Source organism: Cheilinus undulatus, linkage group 23, assembly GCF_018320785.1.
Source record: "Cheilinus undulatus linkage group 23, ASM1832078v1, whole genome shotgun sequence".
NCBI lineage: Eukaryota > Metazoa > Chordata > Actinopteri > Labriformes > Labridae > Cheilinus > Cheilinus undulatus.
The window spans coordinates 22,322,903-22,341,764 of NC_054887.1; the positions used below are offsets into that span (position 1 = coordinate 22,322,903).

Genomic DNA, 18,862 nt, shown 5'->3' on the forward strand with positions numbered 1-18,862 from the left:
CCACTGCAACTGTTTGAACCCTCGATCTCATTCATTCCTCATAGGTGAGGGTTGGAACGAAGACTGACTGGTAAATTGAAAGCTTTGCCTTCTGGCTCAGGTCTCCTCTTCACAACGGTCTAGCACAGTGCCTGCAAAACTGCACTAATCCCCCCATCAATCTCATGGTTTATTCTACCCTCACTCCTGAACAAGGGCCTGAGATACCTGAACTCCTTCACTTGGGGCAAATACTCATTCTCCATCTGTTAAGCACAATCCCCCATTATCCGGAAGGTGCTCAATCTCATTCTCATTGAATCACAGTTTAACAAAAAAGAGACCAGATGTTACAAAACAAACTTTATTAAACATTATCTTAAGCAAAATTATGTATGAACATAAATAAATTAGCAAGTGGGTCATAGAAGATGTTGTCAGTGTGAGTAGAAGCACTATCAGTTGGTGATTAATGTAAGAGGTTAAGGTAACATGTGCTTTTTACCAGTAGAGGGCACTGTTGCACCACAAGCAAGTAAGAGGTGTTGCGTGTTGATATGGAGATTTTAATGGTTGACTAAATTCTTATCCAGTTATCAAACGAGATGTAAAGACAGCTTTTGGCAGAGTTTGAAAGGGTATGACTTCAGTAGTATTTAATAAGTGCTTTATTCACAGTACTATCTATTGGAATGTTTGAATGCAATAAAAACATTTGTACAAATAAAATCTCATCACCACTCAGTAAAATGTTACAATTCTTTTGACTGTATTAAACTTCACCAGCCAATATCAAACATGTAAAAGTTACAAATTACCTTTTGGCTTATGACATTCTTGGCACTTAAACCCTCATTGACATTCACTAATGACCACTTTAGAAAGCTTATCAAACCTCCAAAAACCTTAATTTGGCAGCTACAGGTATTTCACGATGTACAAAGCTGCCATGCTCTACCAAAACACCCTGACAGTCAACGTGGGGTGCTGGGCACCCTCCTTAATAAGTCCTTGTTGCTACCCTCATTCAACTAGACCGTCCTTTTATAAATCAATAGTCTCACTGCAGATGCTCAAAGAATCGATTTGTCTGCAAACACTGATGAACTCCTCCTGCACCGATCGGTCTGCCTCAGACGACATGTCTAGATCCAGACTCTCCTGGGAGGCTGCGCCCAGTGTTTGGTAGTTCCTCTGTGGATCAGCATGACCGTGGTAACCAGAGGGCGACACTTGGCCTGTTCCCCCTTGCTGCTGAAGCTGAAGAGCATGTCTCTCTGGACTCGGGCAGAGGACTAACGAGGAGCCTCCGAGAGAGGCTCGATAGAGGGAACAGGAGGAAGAACTGCCCCTCCAGCGTTCAGGAGAGGAACAGCTGGAAGAAGAGGACAAAGAGGGAGATGGTGGAGCACCTACAACAGTCTCTCCTTGAGTTTGGGCACGAGGGGGTTTAGGTATAGCGTTCATCTCTATGCAGGACGAGGTCCTGTAGAGGCCAGGGTCAGATGAAAGAGGATCACAGAGGCCATTGCTGGGAAGTGCACTGTGGTTGTTCATAGATAGATCACTGCACCGTAAAGGCCTGGCGGGGCTGAAGAGGCTCATGGGAAAGAGGGAATCGCTGAAGAGTGCCTCATCTATGCTGCGGCGCAAGTTGATGGGTGAAGGTGGCCGTAAATCTGTAGTCGAGTCACTGTTAAATGAAGATCCACCAGAGGGATCTCTGTCTCCTCCGCCCTCAGGTTTTGTTGAACCTTGTAGGTCTATATCCAAGTCCAAGTCTCTGTAAGCTAAGGCCCTGTTGCTGTGGTAGAGAAGGTCCAGGCCGTTCAGACTACAACCAAGCCTTTCATCCATCAGAGTGTAAAGAGGAAGACTTTCTGTCTCTCCCAGTCCAACGGTATCAACGATGGCAAGCTTCTCATGCTGGTTCAGGTTCCACTGGTAGGTCCCAGGTAGGATGGGTGACTTTGCTGCCAGCAGTTCTGTCCAACAGCTCCCTGCAGCTGGGAGGTGGTCAGAACAATAAACTGGTTGTGCGACCACCAAAGCTAACGTTAGACAGACCCCCAGCTCACACAGTCTGCAACTAAACTGAAAAGCCCACCATGGCCAAGGGTGAAAGACCTCCTCCCCACCTGCAACACCTAAAGCATTGAGAATTGCATATAACTGCAGCCCTGCACATGCTAAAGAAAACAATGCTGAAACACAAACAGTCACAGCAGCACGGTCCCAGTCCCGGCTCTCAGCAAAAGGGCAGCGGTTGTAGCGCTCAGCAGGTGTCGGAGACGTGTTGTTCAGGTGGTAGATGTGCTTTGAGTCTGCTCGCACATAGATGTAAAACACAAAAAAGGCAGTAGACAAAAATGTGGCCAGTGCAACAAAGGCTCCACGGGACATGAGTGAAAGAAAGAGGCAAAGGGGAGGTTTCTGCTGGTAGAGCTTCAGCAGTGTCACTGGTCCAAATGCAGCGGCAAAGTGCAGGACTACAAGGCAGGCCAAGAAACATGGTCTCTGGAAGGCTGAGTAAGACAGCTGCATTCTCGAGCGCATGGATAGCAGGAGGAAAACCAGGCCGAAAGCTGCAGTCAAGCAGGGAAACGGTGCTTCATAGAGCATCAGGGAGGCTTCTGTAGAGGGTAGGCGGTCCTGGTGGCCATAGGCGTCGTACAAGAGAGAGAAAGATCTGGTACAACCAGCAGCCAGTAGGAACAGACTGACCAGGGCGAAGTACCCACATCCAGATGGGCATCTTAGTGGCAAGCACAGCAAATTGAGTGCTGAGGCTAGTGTTAGCATTGCAAAGGCGCATCCGGCACCGTAAACGTGCGCCTCCCAGGCTATGCCCCAGTCTGCCATGGCGCTGTTCCAGTCAGTGTACAGGGGCACCAACATTGGTGGCGCTGGGATCAGGAAGGGGTTTAGTGATTGGTTTGTGGCAGAAGCGTTCTGCGTTGGTTTGATGTCAGAAGGGGTTGCAGACTCCCAGGGGTCGGAGAGGTTGCAGATGCCGGAACGATCTTTATTGCAGTCTGGAAGGAAGGTGATGTCACCATCCATTGGATTGGACATCCAGTCTTCAGTGTACACAGGAATATTAGCAATTTTTGGGGGAATTTCTGGAAAGAAAGCAGAGATTTGGTTTGATTAACTTTGCTCGAAAAGCTGGATGAAACAAGATTAGCAATTGGATGAGTAACTGGAGTACAAAAGAACAAGAAAATCCCAACATTTGAAGACAGCATTATCTGTTAATGTCTACTTTTTTATCACTTAAAAGCATACTAATCAGACTCGTGAGAAAGCACAGAATCATTTAATCAGTGTTCAGACTATCTTAGGCTGAACACATCTTGGCTCGGGTCCAGCGTGGTGAAAGCGTGCTTTCCTCTTAATGTGCTAATCCTGTTTAAAAGCTTGTAAGAAGCCAACTTCAAACCAAGCAGGGCTGAAAAGAGAAGGCAGTGGTGTGTGTGTTACAGCTCAGCCCACTCAGAACCACAGAGCTGGTTTCTCCCGCATTACGTAAGCCATCTGGAGTTTCCATGTGACAACAGTTAATTATGATTGCACTGGATGTGTTTTAACACTGCGAAGGAAATTGGTTGGCTTTGGAAATTAAGGAGCAGCCATGTGTTTATGTGAACATTACAGGACGTCTGCAAACCTCATTTGTAACGTACATATTTATGCAGCTCAGTTGCTAAAGGATAACTTAAAAGGGATGTAGCACTAGTCAGAGACCAAAAAATTTGGCCTCTCCAATCAATAGGCTTCACATGATCCACCAAATTTTTTTTTCCATATATATCATAGCCATCTCTACATGCAAGAAGACCCTTTGTATACTGCCTGTACAAAAACCTCGCACAAATGAAAGGGAAGTAGCTTCTAATTGCATCCCTGTCATTATCAAACACACACAAGCTCATCAGTCATTTTGCTGCAGGCCTATCAGAGGCAATCACTCCTCCATAAAGAGCCCGGTGCTATAATGGACCATAGAGACAGGAACAAATGAACAGGATAAACTGACAGCTCAGTAAATCACACAGCAGGCAGGTTTAGTGAGGTGTGAGCCTATAAATTTATTATTATTTAAGGTTATGCTTCATCCTTGTTTGTTTGTCAGCAGAATTATGGGGAAACTGTTGTCATGATTTTCATGAAATTTGGTGGAGTGATGTAGCAAGGGCTAAAGAACCTGTTAAATTTTCAGGTGGATCTGAAGGGGTCTCTCCAAGAAAATGACTGAGCACAATCTTCCTAAACATCACTGTGGATTTACAGTATATCCCAAGCTTAGATTATGATTCTTCAATAAGAAACCACCATGTTTTGAAGTGGGAGTACCAGTGTTGACTTTATGTTTCCACACATTCAAGCCAACAATTATACATAATAGTATAAGCCTGCTTAGTACAAATGTCAGTGACTGCCAAATGAGGTGAGTCACCTCGAGGGCACTTAGAGAAACTTGCAAAGACTGGACTGAGAGTGGTGTTTGATATAATAGCGTTTATAGTATAACCCTTGTCATTTTCCTCAAGGGATGCAGATTGGTCTGATCCCCTCTGGTAATATCAGCTTGATACTCTGCAACATGGATCCATCTGTTGACAGACACAGTGGATCTGGCGAATCCATTAGCTTCAAACACAGTCAAGAAGAATATGTTAAATTTTAAGGTGGATCTAGATTGGACTCTGTAAAATTTGTATTCTCCCCATGTAAAGTGGTTTTGAACATTGAACTACTGCATTTAAAGAGGCCTGCATCTTTTAAAGTTTTGACTCAATCCATCCATCTTCATCCATGTATCCGGGGCCGGGTTGCGGCGGTAACAGGCTAAGCAGACATCCCTTTCCCCAGCGACACTTTCCAACTCCTGCTGGGGGATCCAGAGGCGGTCCCAGACCAGACAGGATATGTAATCCTGTCAAAAGTCATTGCCATAGCTAAAGTGTAGTCCAGTGAAACAAGGGTTTGAATACGCACAAGCATGCCTGGAAAGTACATTACATGTGGTCATATTTTTGCCACTTTGAGAACTTAAACGTGCAGACATCTGTACCACAAAACCCTCTAAAACTTTGTGTATACATTAAAGATGTCTAATGCATTTCCAAGTTAAACTAAAAGAGGAATTCATGTGGTTAAGTCTTTCTTGTTTAACCTCTATTCATCTTGTTTCATGTACTTTAATGGATTGTGTCTTTGGGTTTCCCATCCCACCCTGTTTTGGTCCCCTAATTTGCTCTTTTGTTTACGATTTCCCTTCAACAACAGCCTTCAAAAATGGGAAACTCCCATAGGTGGGTTTGTTATTTTTAAAACTGGGACAGTTCTCTTTGACTGCCCTGAATTTTTTTACAAGTCTCTTCCCAGGCTTTCTGTTTTCTGCTTCAGCTCTGCTTTTTCTACAATAATATGGATGAAGAGCGTGCATTGCAGCTGCTGCCTCCATTATGTATCACATGTGAAATGGTTGACAGTGTGTGTCTGCTTTTAACACTTACACATTAAACCCTTCAGGGCTTATGGTTGCATTAATCTCCATGTGTGCAATTTGTGCCCATGCATGTTCATATCCATGTGTTTGCTGGTGTGTTAGCATCTGTTTGCACTCTTGACACAGAAATGTACTCGTTCATCCTTTATTCTTTTCCTGCCTCATCTTCAAACATAACAGAGGATTTTCACCACTGCTTTGTACAAGCTTTAGCACTGCTGTTGACAAAGTCTTTATCATTTTACCTCATTCATCTCCTGACCCCAGAGCTCAATCACTGTCAGAGGCTGGGATGAAAACATCAAGCTCAATGAAATATGACTCCGCTGCCTGGTGTCAGAGCTTCTCTCACTGTAGCTCAACGCAGCAGTTTTATTTAAGAATACCTGACGTGTCTTTTGTAGCTTAGTCACATCCTCAACAGCAGGAAAAACTACACTTTTTTTGTCTGATGTGCTGTTTTTAATTATCCCTTATGAATATTTATTAGAAACAAGTAAGCAGAGATGGCTCCCTAATGCATCATTCTCATAATGACCTTTCAGAGTTGCTGGGACTGTATTGTTAAGCACAAATATGGCATGAGACAGATGTGTGAACATCATTCTACATTCGGATATGACACTTAGTGTGAAATTTCTCAATGTTCTGCCAAGAAAGTAAAAGCAGTGCAGTCATTAAGGCAGTCTGGCAACTGGACCAAACATTCTCTTTTGTGCAGCTGTTACTGCCAAGAGGGGACAACAGATTATAAAAACAGCACTTTTTTATTTTCTTATGTTGCTGCTGTAAAAAGAACATTTTTATTCTCATCAATCTGCACTCAGTACCCTATCATGACAATGTGAAAACAGAATTTTAGAAATTTATAAAAAAAAAGAAATAAAGTGACATATCACCTTGACATTCAGAACCTTTGCAAAAACACTTTAAATTTTGCTCAGGCTCCTCCTATTTCTCTTGGTCATTGCTGAGATGTTTTCACACCTTGACTGGAGTCCACCTGTGTTAAATTAAGTTTGTTGCATATGATCTGGAAAGGTACACACCTCTGGATAGACGGCTTCAGGGACGTAGCTAGGGATTTTAGGCCCCCAGAAAGAATATCAAACAGGACCCCCCTTAAATGGCTAGCCTAGTAACAAATGTTCCATCATTTTAACAAATATCTTTGCATCTAAATATATTTTTGGACCATGATTTCTGGATTTAAGAGCAAGATTTTAACAATGGTTAAATTAGACCCCCCACCCCAGCCTTTTATTTCACTCTATTTGATACAAATTTCCGTCTTTGACCAATTTATTTAGTTGCTTTTGATTCAGTAATGACACTAATTAACATGAGAAAAAATGAATAAAAACACAAGCTTCCCAGGAGCCCCTCCCTACTGTGGGCCTGGGTAATTAGTACCCTTTCCCCCCCATGCTACAAGCCCTTCCAGCTGACAATTCATATGAGAGCAAAAACCAGGCCATGAGGTCAAAGGAAGTGCCTGCAGAGCTCAGAGACAGGATTGTTGACAAAAGGTTGAAGGTTCCCAAGAGCTCAAAGGCTTCCATAATTCTCAAATGGAAGAAGTTTGGCACAACCAGGACTCTTCTAGGAAATGGTCCCCCCAGCCAAACTGAGCAATCAGGGTTGAAGGGCCTTAGTAAGAGAGGTGACCAAGAACCTGATGGTCACTCTGACTGAGCTCCAGAGATCCTGTGTGGAGATGGGATGACAACCATCACCGCAGCCCTCCATGGATCTGGGTTTAATGGCAGAGTGGTTAGAAAGCCTCTCCTCAGTGCAAAATGCATGAAAGCCCACTTGGAGTTTGCAAAAAAAGCACATGAAGGGCAGGATTCTCTAGTCTGGTTGTTTGGCCTCAATTCTAAATTGTATATGATGAGGAAACCAGGCACCGCTATCACCTGCCCTTTACCATCCCAACAGTGAAACATGGTGGTGGCAGCACCATGCTGTGGGGGGGTTCACAGCAGCAGGGACTGGGAGAATGGTCAGGGTTGAAGAAAAGCAGAATAGAGCAAAGTACAAAGATATCCTGTGCATAACTTTTAGGCATATTTGGGCCAGAAATTAAGGCTAAAGTACGGTGTAGATGTGGCGGGGGCTCTATCGAGTGTGAAGGAGGACTGACACAAGCCCAGTCATGCTCTGGATGTCCTTGCATATCATCACAGGCATGGATAAATAATGGCAAGTACTGGAAGGCTGGTTAGACCAGCAAGCCACTAAAGACTTGAGCTAACTTATTTAGTTTGACAGTCAGGTAAAAATAGACATAAACACCACTTATAGTGAAGACAAATATCTAGATGAGTGGTTCTAAACCAGTCTATCCTCAGGACCTATCATCTCATCCTTACTAAGAACCTCTGACCCCTATTTCAGAAAATTTCCAACCAATCACTTCTATTTTAAGGAAAGTTTTGCAGTTTCTGCAGAGCCCTTTCATATGCAGAAATAACATACATTTCTTGCACACCAGAAACCAGTGTCCCTTTTAGGGGTGCAATACCTGTGATCGAACAAGAAATATGACTGAACAGAGGTGGGGAAATACAATGTTAAGAAACATTTAACAGAAACCCTGTTAGGACAAGCATGCAAACATCCTAATTTTAATCAGAATTCAGTGGCATAGGAATACTATAGCTTTATTGTTTCAAGAAAAAAAGAAAAATAAGTCAGGATCTTGTTAAAACATCCAAAATGTTCTGTATAACCACGTCAAAATGAAATAAAATGAAATGTATGGACGAATGTCAATTCAGGGCTTACAGTATGTTTATCACAGACTTTTCTATAATGCTTTTTTTTCAGGCAGCTCTGTGACCCACTTTTCAGTCCTGACCCACCAGCTAAGAACAAGTGGTCCAGGTCTTTGCTAACACCCTCACTGTAAGTCCAGTCATGTCCCCACCCACCCATTTACACAATAAAATGGCTTCTTAAAGGGCTGAGTTATAAATACCATCATGATTGTGAACACTTATTTCAACATTGCGTGTATGTGCACAAAAATAAATTGCACTTATTTACACTATCTAGCTTATCAGATCTACTTTAAACAAAACAGTGGGTTCCCTCCTTTTCCAGCTTCCATGATAACAAAATAAAGATAAGCTTTTTTGATCTTTTGGAAAGTTTAAACAAGGTTTTCGAATATGTTAATGATTACACTGACAATGTCACCCTAACTAAACACACATTATCCATGCCGGAAATGTGGCTAGAGTGTAAAGCAAACACACAGCTGCAGGCGTTTTGAGCGCAGGGGCCACTGATAAAGTAGGTAATGGTTCATTACAGTGTTACGCCAATGACTGCTCCATCCATGTGTTTACTTTCCAGGACGATGTTGATGCCCCTGAGTCAGGCCGAATGGAAAACGTGACGGGTATTGAGCTGGTGCTGTGTTTTGTTCCCCCCTGCTCGTGTTGATAAATGTCACATCTGAGCGGCCAGAGCGGAGTTTGGTATGTGATGGCTACAGTACAAGGATGGATCAGAGCGTTACGTTCCACTGCATACTGCCCGGTCATCTGACACATTCCTGTGGGAACAGCTCTCTCATGCTAGGGACAGTGGACACAGACACAGTCTAAGGCCAGTGGGCAGAAATAGAGAGTTAATTTTAACTAATACAGGCTTATTTATTCTGAGTACATGTGTCTTTGGCAATCCTCTGCGACTGAATCACAGCCGTGCGGATATTCAGTGCATCACTCCATCTGATGTTGAAATTATTTATTTATGGTTCCTTTAAACCCTTTCTATACATTCTCTGCCCATTTTGTAACTTCTTTTTGTTATTTTAATGCCAGTTTTCCTGTTTGTCCCCCTTTCTTGCACCTTTTTTTCTAGCCATTTTTAACCCATTTTGCCACTTATTTCTCATTTTTGCCCCTTAACATCCATTTTTGTGACATTTCACCTATGTGTGACACATATTTTTGCTACTTTACATCAGTTTTTAACACTTAATGCCCATTCTGACTACTCTTTCACCACTTTTAACCCATATTTGTTGTTAATCACCTTTTTTGCATCCTTTAACCAAATTTTGCCACTTAATGTCAATCAATGCCACATCTTTTTGGCACTTTCACCACTTTTTTGCCTCTTTATACCCATTTTTGCCACTTTTTCTTACCAATTTTTGCAGTTTGCCTCCCTTTTTCGTTCCTTTGTTGCGACTTTTTTCACAACTGTCATCCCATTTTTGCCACTTTTACAAGTTTTTGCCACTTCTTTTTGGCACTTTCCTCCCATTTTGCCACTTAACACCAACATTTGCCACTCATCGCCTCTTGTTGCTATTGTTATTGCCCCTTTACAGCCATATTTTCAATTTTCCATCAATTTTCCCGCTTTTTTGCCATTATTAACCCATCTTTGCTGCTATTCACCTTTTTCGCTGCTTTATTGCCATTCTTCGCCAACATTTGCCAATTCTGTTTTCTTTGTTTTTTCTGCTTTATATTGTGGCATCCTGACTTTTTTGCACATCACGGCTTAGCTATGAAGCCTTACATTACTTTCTTAATTCAGTGTGCCTATTTACATTGGTAACAATAAAGTTGCAATTCTGATTTAAGAAAAGGGCATTACATTTTTAAAAATGCTATATTGTACTACAAAATAAATACAATTCATATAGTTTTTGTTTTTTTAATGAGTGGATATTATTCAGTTTGAAAATAAAATATGGTTATCACAGCTTAACTTTACAGTGGACTATGATTTTTCCGGCCTCCAAAAGCCCCCCAATTGACTGGGCCCTGGAAAGTTGCCCCTTTCACCCCCCTAATGGGTGGCTTTGCTCGGAACACTTCAAGTGTGCAGGAGCTTTATTTATGTCTGTATTTCTATGGGCTCTCTTGGTAAAAATCTTTAAAGGTCTTATTCACACCTTAACCTTTAAATCAAGGTAATAAAGGTGAAAAGAACAACTGAGCACACATGCCTAATTGGCTGCATGCTGTCCCGACATTATTACATGGAGAGTTCTGTGTAGTTTTCCTCTGATTGCCTTCATTTCCAATTTCGCTCACCTCAGAAAAAAAAGCAATTTAGCTGAAGCTTGTGGAGAAGTTCGATCATGCATACTAAGAAGGAGCCAGACCAGGGAAATCTGAGCCACTTAATGCAAAATTCCCTGCTGTGGGTCTTTTTAGGCAGATGGTCTAGCCTGGATGATAACTGTAAATTTATTTACATGTATTCAAAATTTATTCAGCATTATCTTTTTACTCTTGTGGGGACTTGTTTAATTTGCAGACAGATAGGTTAAAGTGACAGTATTGTTTCAGTCACACACTCGTGACACACCAAGCTACAGAGCCCCCCCATGCAGCCTCTTGTCATGAGCGACTGGCACGTTTGACGGGTCTATTTTTGAAAATCACTTGACAACATCTGCTATTCTGGGCGAGGTAATGTGGGTTACATCTGCTCCTGTGAACTGGGCTACTGGTGAGTCTCTAATGAATGTATTTTAACACAAGTCAAGCTCATAATGAAGGACTACTATATAGACTGGTCTGCCATACAGGTTTAAGACTTATACTCTGGTATTTATCATATTTTACACAGAGATTTACTACAGAAATGTTTACATATTTCACACTTATTCCTTTATTAAAATACCAAAAACCATCACTGGTTTCACTCTTATATACTAACGTGTCTTTATAGCCAAAGCCAGATAAAGCTGATTTCTCTCTGCCATAGACCGTCCCCTGTTGACTTTTAATGCTGATCAAATAAACTATTGCAACTACTAATAATAATATTAGCAGGCTAGCCTGAAGGCTGACTAACTTTAAAGATTACAGAATATTGTTTACTACAGTTATAAATGTTAAAGTCATTTGGCACCACAAAAAAATGCCTTATTTTGAAATTGAGATGACACTGGTAGACTTCCTGTTGGGATTTTGGCATGGGTCCAAGAGGTTATTTTGTAGATCTTATGATGACTCACATGCAGACCAAAAATCATAAGCCTAGGCTGGATGGTGTGCGGGGGCTGAATATTTAAAGGGAAATTTTTAAAAAATCAGAGGCAGAAATATTCATTGCCACAAGGGGACGCTGTGACAAAGTAATAATATGGATGTATGAATGTATTCAGGATCAATGTGTGATTATCCTTGTGAAGTTTAGTGATGATTGATATTTGTAGTAAAAAGCAATAAAGCATTACTGGTGTATTTTCACTGCAAAAAATGTACAGAAAAATAGTTAAAGCTTGGTCACCAGTCACAGCCCTAATCTACAGCGGATGCTCACAGATTGCACGTTAGATTTTTAGGTTGTCTAGTATGAGCAGAACAATTCTGGAGTCGACTGGATGTCGAAAGTCGACAAAATCTGACCTTCAGCTGTTTGTAGTGAGCTTCCTGTACATTTTAGAGGATGGCCCCAAGAGTTTTTTTGTTTTTTAAAAAAATATGATACATATGTGAACTGATTTTCATGTATTTCTCTCCTACCCAGTCCCCAATCTCATGTTTAGGGCCCCTGTGTGGCCCCTGCTTGATAGACTTTTTCGATATCACCAAAATACACAAATTTCCCCTGGGGGACAATTTCTGTAAAGTTTGGTAAGTTTTTTGAGCATGTTAAAGCCCCCAGTTTGAGGGTCTTCTGACAGAAAAATGCTGCATACAGATAAAATAGGGTCCTTGCCGACTCTAGGTTGGTGATCAGACCCTAAAAAGAGTGTTTTTGAGCCCCTGTCCTGACATATTCTGTGCACACTGCTGCTCTTTTTTTTTTTCTATCTGGCTTAAAAGTACAGTTCCCAGCAGTTCAAGGGAATCACTGAGCTGTTTTATGTAAGTCATGATTGATTCGCCAAGTCTGTTTCAACTGTTACATTTCATTTTTATTTACACTGTGCATTACTGGAAGTGATGTGTGCAGTAAGTCTTCATTTTACCTCCAAGAACTCCTCCATGGTCAGCGGTCAATACTAGTGCATGTGTTTGAGTTGTAAGGGCAGCCATTGTCATCTGATCGATGAGTATTTATCTGACAGACTGTACAGGGAAGATTTGTTTATGTTCTGGGCATTGTTCCCTGTCTATTCTCTTCTGAGGAGTTCTCTAGCAGCTTGAAAGAGCAGTTTTCTCCTCCCGTTGGAAGCAATTAGAGGCTGCAGGCAAAGCATGCAGGGTAATTGTTTTTCCCCCAGTCCTCTGACAGATTTACTGATATTGAAACAGCTACAGGACTGTTTACGAAACAAGCAGTCATTTCGGTTATCCTCCTTGTGTTATTGTCTGCTTGAAACAGATGGGATTTCGCAGTTTGTTTGAATTTTTAAAGGTTTTGTTTGCTCACCTGTGCTCTGCGGCATGGACGGCGTTAGCAGCTTAGTCCTGGAAATGTCTGCCAACTCTGTGTCACCGTCCCCGTCTCCTGAAGGAACCCCACCTTCCTCGGCCTCGTCATCATCTTTATCCTCTTTTCCCGGCAGATCTGAGGAGACACAGGCGGCATAACCTCTGAGTGATCTCGGAGGAATACAGTTTGAAGAAGACAACACTTTAGCTCTAAGCAGCCGGGGAAAAACAGATTAAAGAAAGTTTAAACCTCTGCGTTCTCTGGTCAAGGCATATCTGAGAGTTCACACTGCAGAAAAACCAAGGAGTGTATTTCTTAACCCAGTTCTGTCAAATAGATCGGCCTATCGTCCACTTAGTTAAGACCAGTCATCCATAGCACGGTCGTCTGGCCCTCTGTAGTCTAATTACATCGACATCCGGATGTGGGTATGCATCACAAATCCAGACCCCTAGTTCAATCATCTGTCTCAGTGTGACAACATGAAGTAAAACAAGGACAAGCGCAGAGAGAAAACAGAGACAAAAACTACAATAATGACTTCATCACAGAGCTACATGGCTCCCTTTTCCCTTTGGTGCACTCACAAAGTATGTTTTCACACGCGCCTCTCTTTGCACAGGATTTGGGTAGCAGTTCTAAATGAATCATGGAGCAGATGAGATTTGGGACGACGTTCAGTGTGGGAGAAAAACTGATTAGGCGATTCTGTGATGAAGCGAGGAAACCCAGGTATAGAGCTGGTTTATGGATTCAGAATTAATATTAATAAAAGATACTGAGGCAAAAGACTAGTGGGAGGAATAATGAGCGTTTACAGCTACGAGGTAATTCAAGCTACTATAATCTAGGTCACGCTTGTGGTACCAGAGATAATTGTAAGTTTCAAAAGTCTCCAAAGCAAAATTTGTGCATGACTTTATTGCACTGTTGGTGACTGCACAGTTGGAGATCTGTCTCAGTTAAATGAGAAGAAGGGTGATGAATGACAAAAGCAGATTGCACATGCACATGGAAGAACAAAAAGAGGATGTAGCCTCTTGGAGTCAAAACTCATCAATGTGAAAGTGCCTTAAACTGCATTCTCTCTAATGGCTATAATGGGCAGGAAAAGAGTCAGACTATCAAACACTTCTTCATTGGTTTAAAACTTCAACAATTAATGTTGGGGGCTCATTTGCTGCTTTCAGGTCTTCCTTGAAATAACAATGTTCTTTTTAAAAAATTTGTTCCCACTTAAAGTGAAAGTAAAGCAGAGCTACCGCTGTAGAGGCACTTTAGCTGACTGCAAAAGCAAGTCCCAATAAACGAAACATAGCATGAATGATCATATCATTGTATATTTTATCTATATAGGTGCCTTTCACAGCTTTAATGGCCACATTACAAGGAAAAGTTAAAGCAAAACATCAATGTATCAAAGGAACAATAAAATTAGCAGTGAATTATAACATTATGCTGAAAGGACAGTTGTTGTGAAAGCAAAGTTTGTTTATGGATGCTGGAACACTGAGCAGGTGGCTGTTACTTTGTGGGTGTCGATATTGGGTGTCGAAGTAATCATAGATCCCACATCCCCTTACATATATCCCCTTTCACTGGGGTTGATGGCATAGGAACATTCCATCACTTCCATTTTCTCCACCCTACTCTACAAATGTCTTGTTCCAGTGGCCCATTTGTCATCAGGTTGCTGTGGTTTCAGTAGGTGTAGAACCTGTCCACACTGGATATATTGACTGCCCCTTATATATTTATATGTACTTTAGATATACAGTCATTTCCATGTAGGGCGCTTAGGATTCATCACAGGGACCAATGTGACAAAACCCAGGACTGGATAGGCGGAGCAGATGGCCAGAGTCAAGCTCGACACATGTCAACACACGTGTTGCTTGGCAGCCAAGGTCAAGCTCGACCGCATCTCTTATGTCTGGGCTATTTCACCCCTGGTAATATGCTGGGCCACCACTGGCAGTTTTCAGACCTTAGTCTTGTTGACCCTGCTCCCCACACGGCCAGTATGCTAGGTCGTTGATATTAGCATTAAAAAGAAGATTATTTTCCCATGCCCCTGGTAATACACAAGGACATCCAGACACCATCAGGGTTGTGTTAATCCTCTTTCCCGCCCAATAGTGCCCTCAGGCAGGTTCACCTGACATTACATGCCTTACTTCAGCCTCAGCTTTTGGCCCAAAAAGTTCTGCACAGTACCATATTTCACATCCATCTGGGCAACACCTAACAGATTATGTTTGGGAAGGCTGCAGATTGGTCTGAACCTCCTCTTACATAGATTACAAGATTAATCAAGTTAATCTAAATTAATTAAGTTGAAGAACTAGTGCACTCATTTTTTTGATTATGACTAATCTCATGCTTAAAAACGTCAGCATCTCCATGCTCCCACTGTGATGTGATAAAAGGTAACTAGAGCTCCTTAATGTCTCATTCCACTTTAAAAACTCACTCAGTGGACAAGTCAGAAGTCATCTGAACCTTGTCTTATCAAAAATTACTCTTTAACACTCTCTTGTTTCCTTTAAGACCTATAACAAGTTCATTTTTCTGTGATTAAGCTCACATTATATTAAGACAGTATAAAAAATTCAAAACAACACAAAAACAGTCCTGAATGGAAAATAGTGAACATTTAAAATGTGATCAAAAGGGTGAAATTTATTGCGATTAACTACAAAATTATGAGACTCTAAAAAATAGAGAAATTTAATAAGTAAATCATTGTCTGTTAGCTATATAAAGAATAGACAGTTCCAATTATAATTTTGTAGGTTACCTTAAATTTGTCAGAGTTTGAGCCCTATAAAGTTGACTGACAACATTTCCTACCTTAGTTTATGTACTGTACTGACGTCCCTTTCCTTCATTCTTTGCTTTTACAGTAAATCTGCTGTTTGTTCAGCATGTCAAAACAAATGGAAGGAGACACACGACATCTTGGATCTGCAGTACAGACACTCTGATCTAAATTAAATTACAGCAGCTAACAGGATTGGCCACAAATGGGATATAAGGACAGTAAACATATGCACTCAAGCACTCAGTCACAGAGAGCGAAGCTCATCACTTACACACATCGAAATGATGACCAGCTCTTTACAGAGACTCTGCTGACAGGGTCAAATCAAAGCAGAAAGGGAAGTACTTATTGAACAGCTCATCACTTCACAGGAGCTAAAGAATAATTCTACTAATTAGTGCATGGCCTTAAAGTATGGCGTTCTATCTATTATTTCTCAGCTGAGGAAGAATACTGAAGCTATGAAAGGATAATGTCTACCTAAGATGAAGCCTAAATTGAATATAAAGTAGCACCCTCATTGGGCAAACTCTCGGGGGCGATGATGCCCATTTCTGTGCGGTAGTTATTTTAGGAGGCTCCTCATTATCTTCTGCCTCCAGAAATAATAAACAAACGATGATGTTGCACTCCATTACACTCTGCTTTATCTGCGTAAGCCCTGAGAGAGTTGTTGAGAGAATACATGTGCAGGTTTCTTACAAACGCAGTAAGCGCAGGGTGATAAGTAGGAAGGGAAAGGGTTAGATAGTAGTGAAGAAGAGAGATAGATGCTCATAATCACAGACTGAGAAAGTGGATGTGAAAGTCCTTTAAAGCAATAAAATATTTTAAAGTTTGGTAGACAGAAAAGGCAGGGCTATCAACCAACAGAACAAATTTCTGCAATCAAAAATATTGTAGGGCATATAAGATATAGTTAGAATAACTTTAAAAATCAAACTGTTTTCTCTGATCTTGCATAATGTGATGCACTTCAGGAATGGCTAGCTAGCATGACTGCATATTTGAATTTTGTAATAACTTGTGATTTGAACTAACATGGCAAAAAAAAAAAAATTCTAATTTTCAAAAATCCTTTGACAAACCTGCTGCTGGGGCTGAATTTTTGAAACATTTTAGGACTAGAGTCAACTTCTTTGAGCCTTACTGACTCAAATTCAACATAAATATCTTCAAATGACTTTAAACAACAATTTGTAGGATAAACCTTCACATTTCTGATCACCACAAGGATGCGCTATGATCTATAAAAGATAGAACCATCTAAATGTGTGCAGGCATGGACCCACCGTGAACACAGGAAGTCTGAGGCCGATCAGACTATGCACAGTTGAGATATAAAAAAAAGTCCCGCTTTTGAAAAAATATGCAAATTTGAGAGCTCACCACAGCCACGCCCTTTGACGAATGAAAACGTATTTAATAACTTGTCATAAGCAAGGCCTCATCTAGCTGTCTGCCAAAATACAAGAAGATTGGATGAACACCCTTTCAGAAGTCTGAAAGGTTATAACCCCTGGAACAGGGCCAAAATGACCCAGTTTTGGCTAGTTGATTCAAAGTGGTGGATTTCTTGTTGGACTTAGAGACATGGTCCAATTATGTTTTTTGTAGGTCTCCCCAAGATGCATCTTCTCACAAAATTTCAGATATCTTCGATGAAGTCAAAGGTGGAAGCTCAACTACTGAACACTGTAAGGGGGTGCAGTTTGGAATAAGCATATTGTAGGTGTACTTGCAAATTTCATACATTTTTTATTTGTGTTTAGGCCTTCCAAATTCCATCCAAATGGCAGGTAAAATGGACACTATCAGTAATTACAATTACCTCTCTGTGCTTGGTGCTACATTTTTACGCGTTTGAGAATCAGCAAAGAGGTAATGGGAAACATTTCAATCTGAGACTAAGCTCCATTTTTAATTTAAGCATTGACGGTTGCTTCACGCAAATAGCTTAAAGGTGAGAGACATTGTTTTATAATTATGTATTTGCTTAAATCCGCCTCAAAGCTGTGGGTCAAATCCTAAAAACAAGCAAGGCTCTAATCCCCTCATTTTCTTAAAACACATGTGCTTTGGTTTAAGAAGCCATTATGAGAAGATTAGCATATTATTAGAGCCACCACAGGGTTCTCCGTTTCCCTTAGAGCCTCTAAAACCTATACTAGGACATCAGATATTCATGTCACATACTCTGCTAGTGAATCTCTTCCCATAATCAATTAATCTGCCAATGGATGCGCATTAGCTTTTTTAGTATAGTGTGCAGATCACAGAGACAATATATCCTTAATGGAGGGTGTAAAGGGTCGAACTCACTGCTGCCTGTTAATACAGTAATGGAAATAGTGGGAGGAGGGGGAAGAAGGGGCAGTTTTTTGATGTAAATGTACATCAGTAATAGGTGCTGCTTTGGAAATCTGCATACCACATTTCTCATCAGTTCTTCTTCATTTTCAGCTCTCTCTTCTCATGATTGCCCTTGCTATCAGACACTGGAGTGTCCTTTAGTAGAGGATTTGACACATGCAGAGCCTTTTTGTTTTTTTCATACCTGACAGCCTCCTCAAGGGCAACGCCACATAGCGAATGCCCCCCCGATCGATGAAAATGTACCTGTGTGTGGTTAAGATGTTCAACACCTCCAACAGGGAACAGATTCAGCCTTTTCTGCGTGAAACAAATTTCTGCACCCAGATGGATTATTCACACTGGGATAATGTATGATAATGCAGAGGTGCAGTGCTTTCATTTTCTTATTAGTCACCTCCTGTGTCCTTCGGCAAGGTGCAGTCATTTAGTAGAGCAATACCACACCAAACAGACACTAGAGTACACAAACCATCCTCTTTAAGCTGTCATTTCTCTATGAATGATAGAAAGCTTCCTCCAGACTTTAAAGCAGCACAACTGACATGTCTGTCCAGAGGAGAAGTGACAGGGATTTGTGTTTGTACAGTGGCGAAAAAGATTGAAAAAGGAGGGAGGGACAGTGTGGGAGGTAGAGGGGGAGTCTAAATGGCAAGAAGCATGTTCAGCATCCACGAACAGAGACCGGCAAGCGGATGGTCCCACAGGAGAGCTGGTGGTTTTGCTGATTGTGCGTTTGGAATACTGATACACAGCAACAGACGCTCTCTCCACACCCAAGCCAAGCCCCCGTCTATCGTTTCGTA

General features: G+C 41.4%; 1 protein-coding gene across 1 annotated transcript in view; it reads right to left on the reverse strand.

Moving 5' to 3' along the window:
- Positions 1-329: 329 nt before the first annotated feature.
- Positions 330-18,862, reverse strand: part of LOC121505480 (proline rich transmembrane protein 4) — a 31,277-nt gene continuing 12,744 nt past the window's right edge. Inside the window, exons 3-4 of the mRNA XM_041780857.1 lie at positions 12,857-12,994; positions 330-3,101 (exon numbers count right to left, since the gene is read on the reverse strand). Coding sequence (XP_041636791.1) covers positions 1,024-3,101; positions 12,857-12,994 — 2,216 coding nt within the window. The 3' untranslated portion in view covers positions 330-1,023. The remainder of the gene's footprint in view (positions 3,102-12,856; positions 12,995-18,862) is intronic.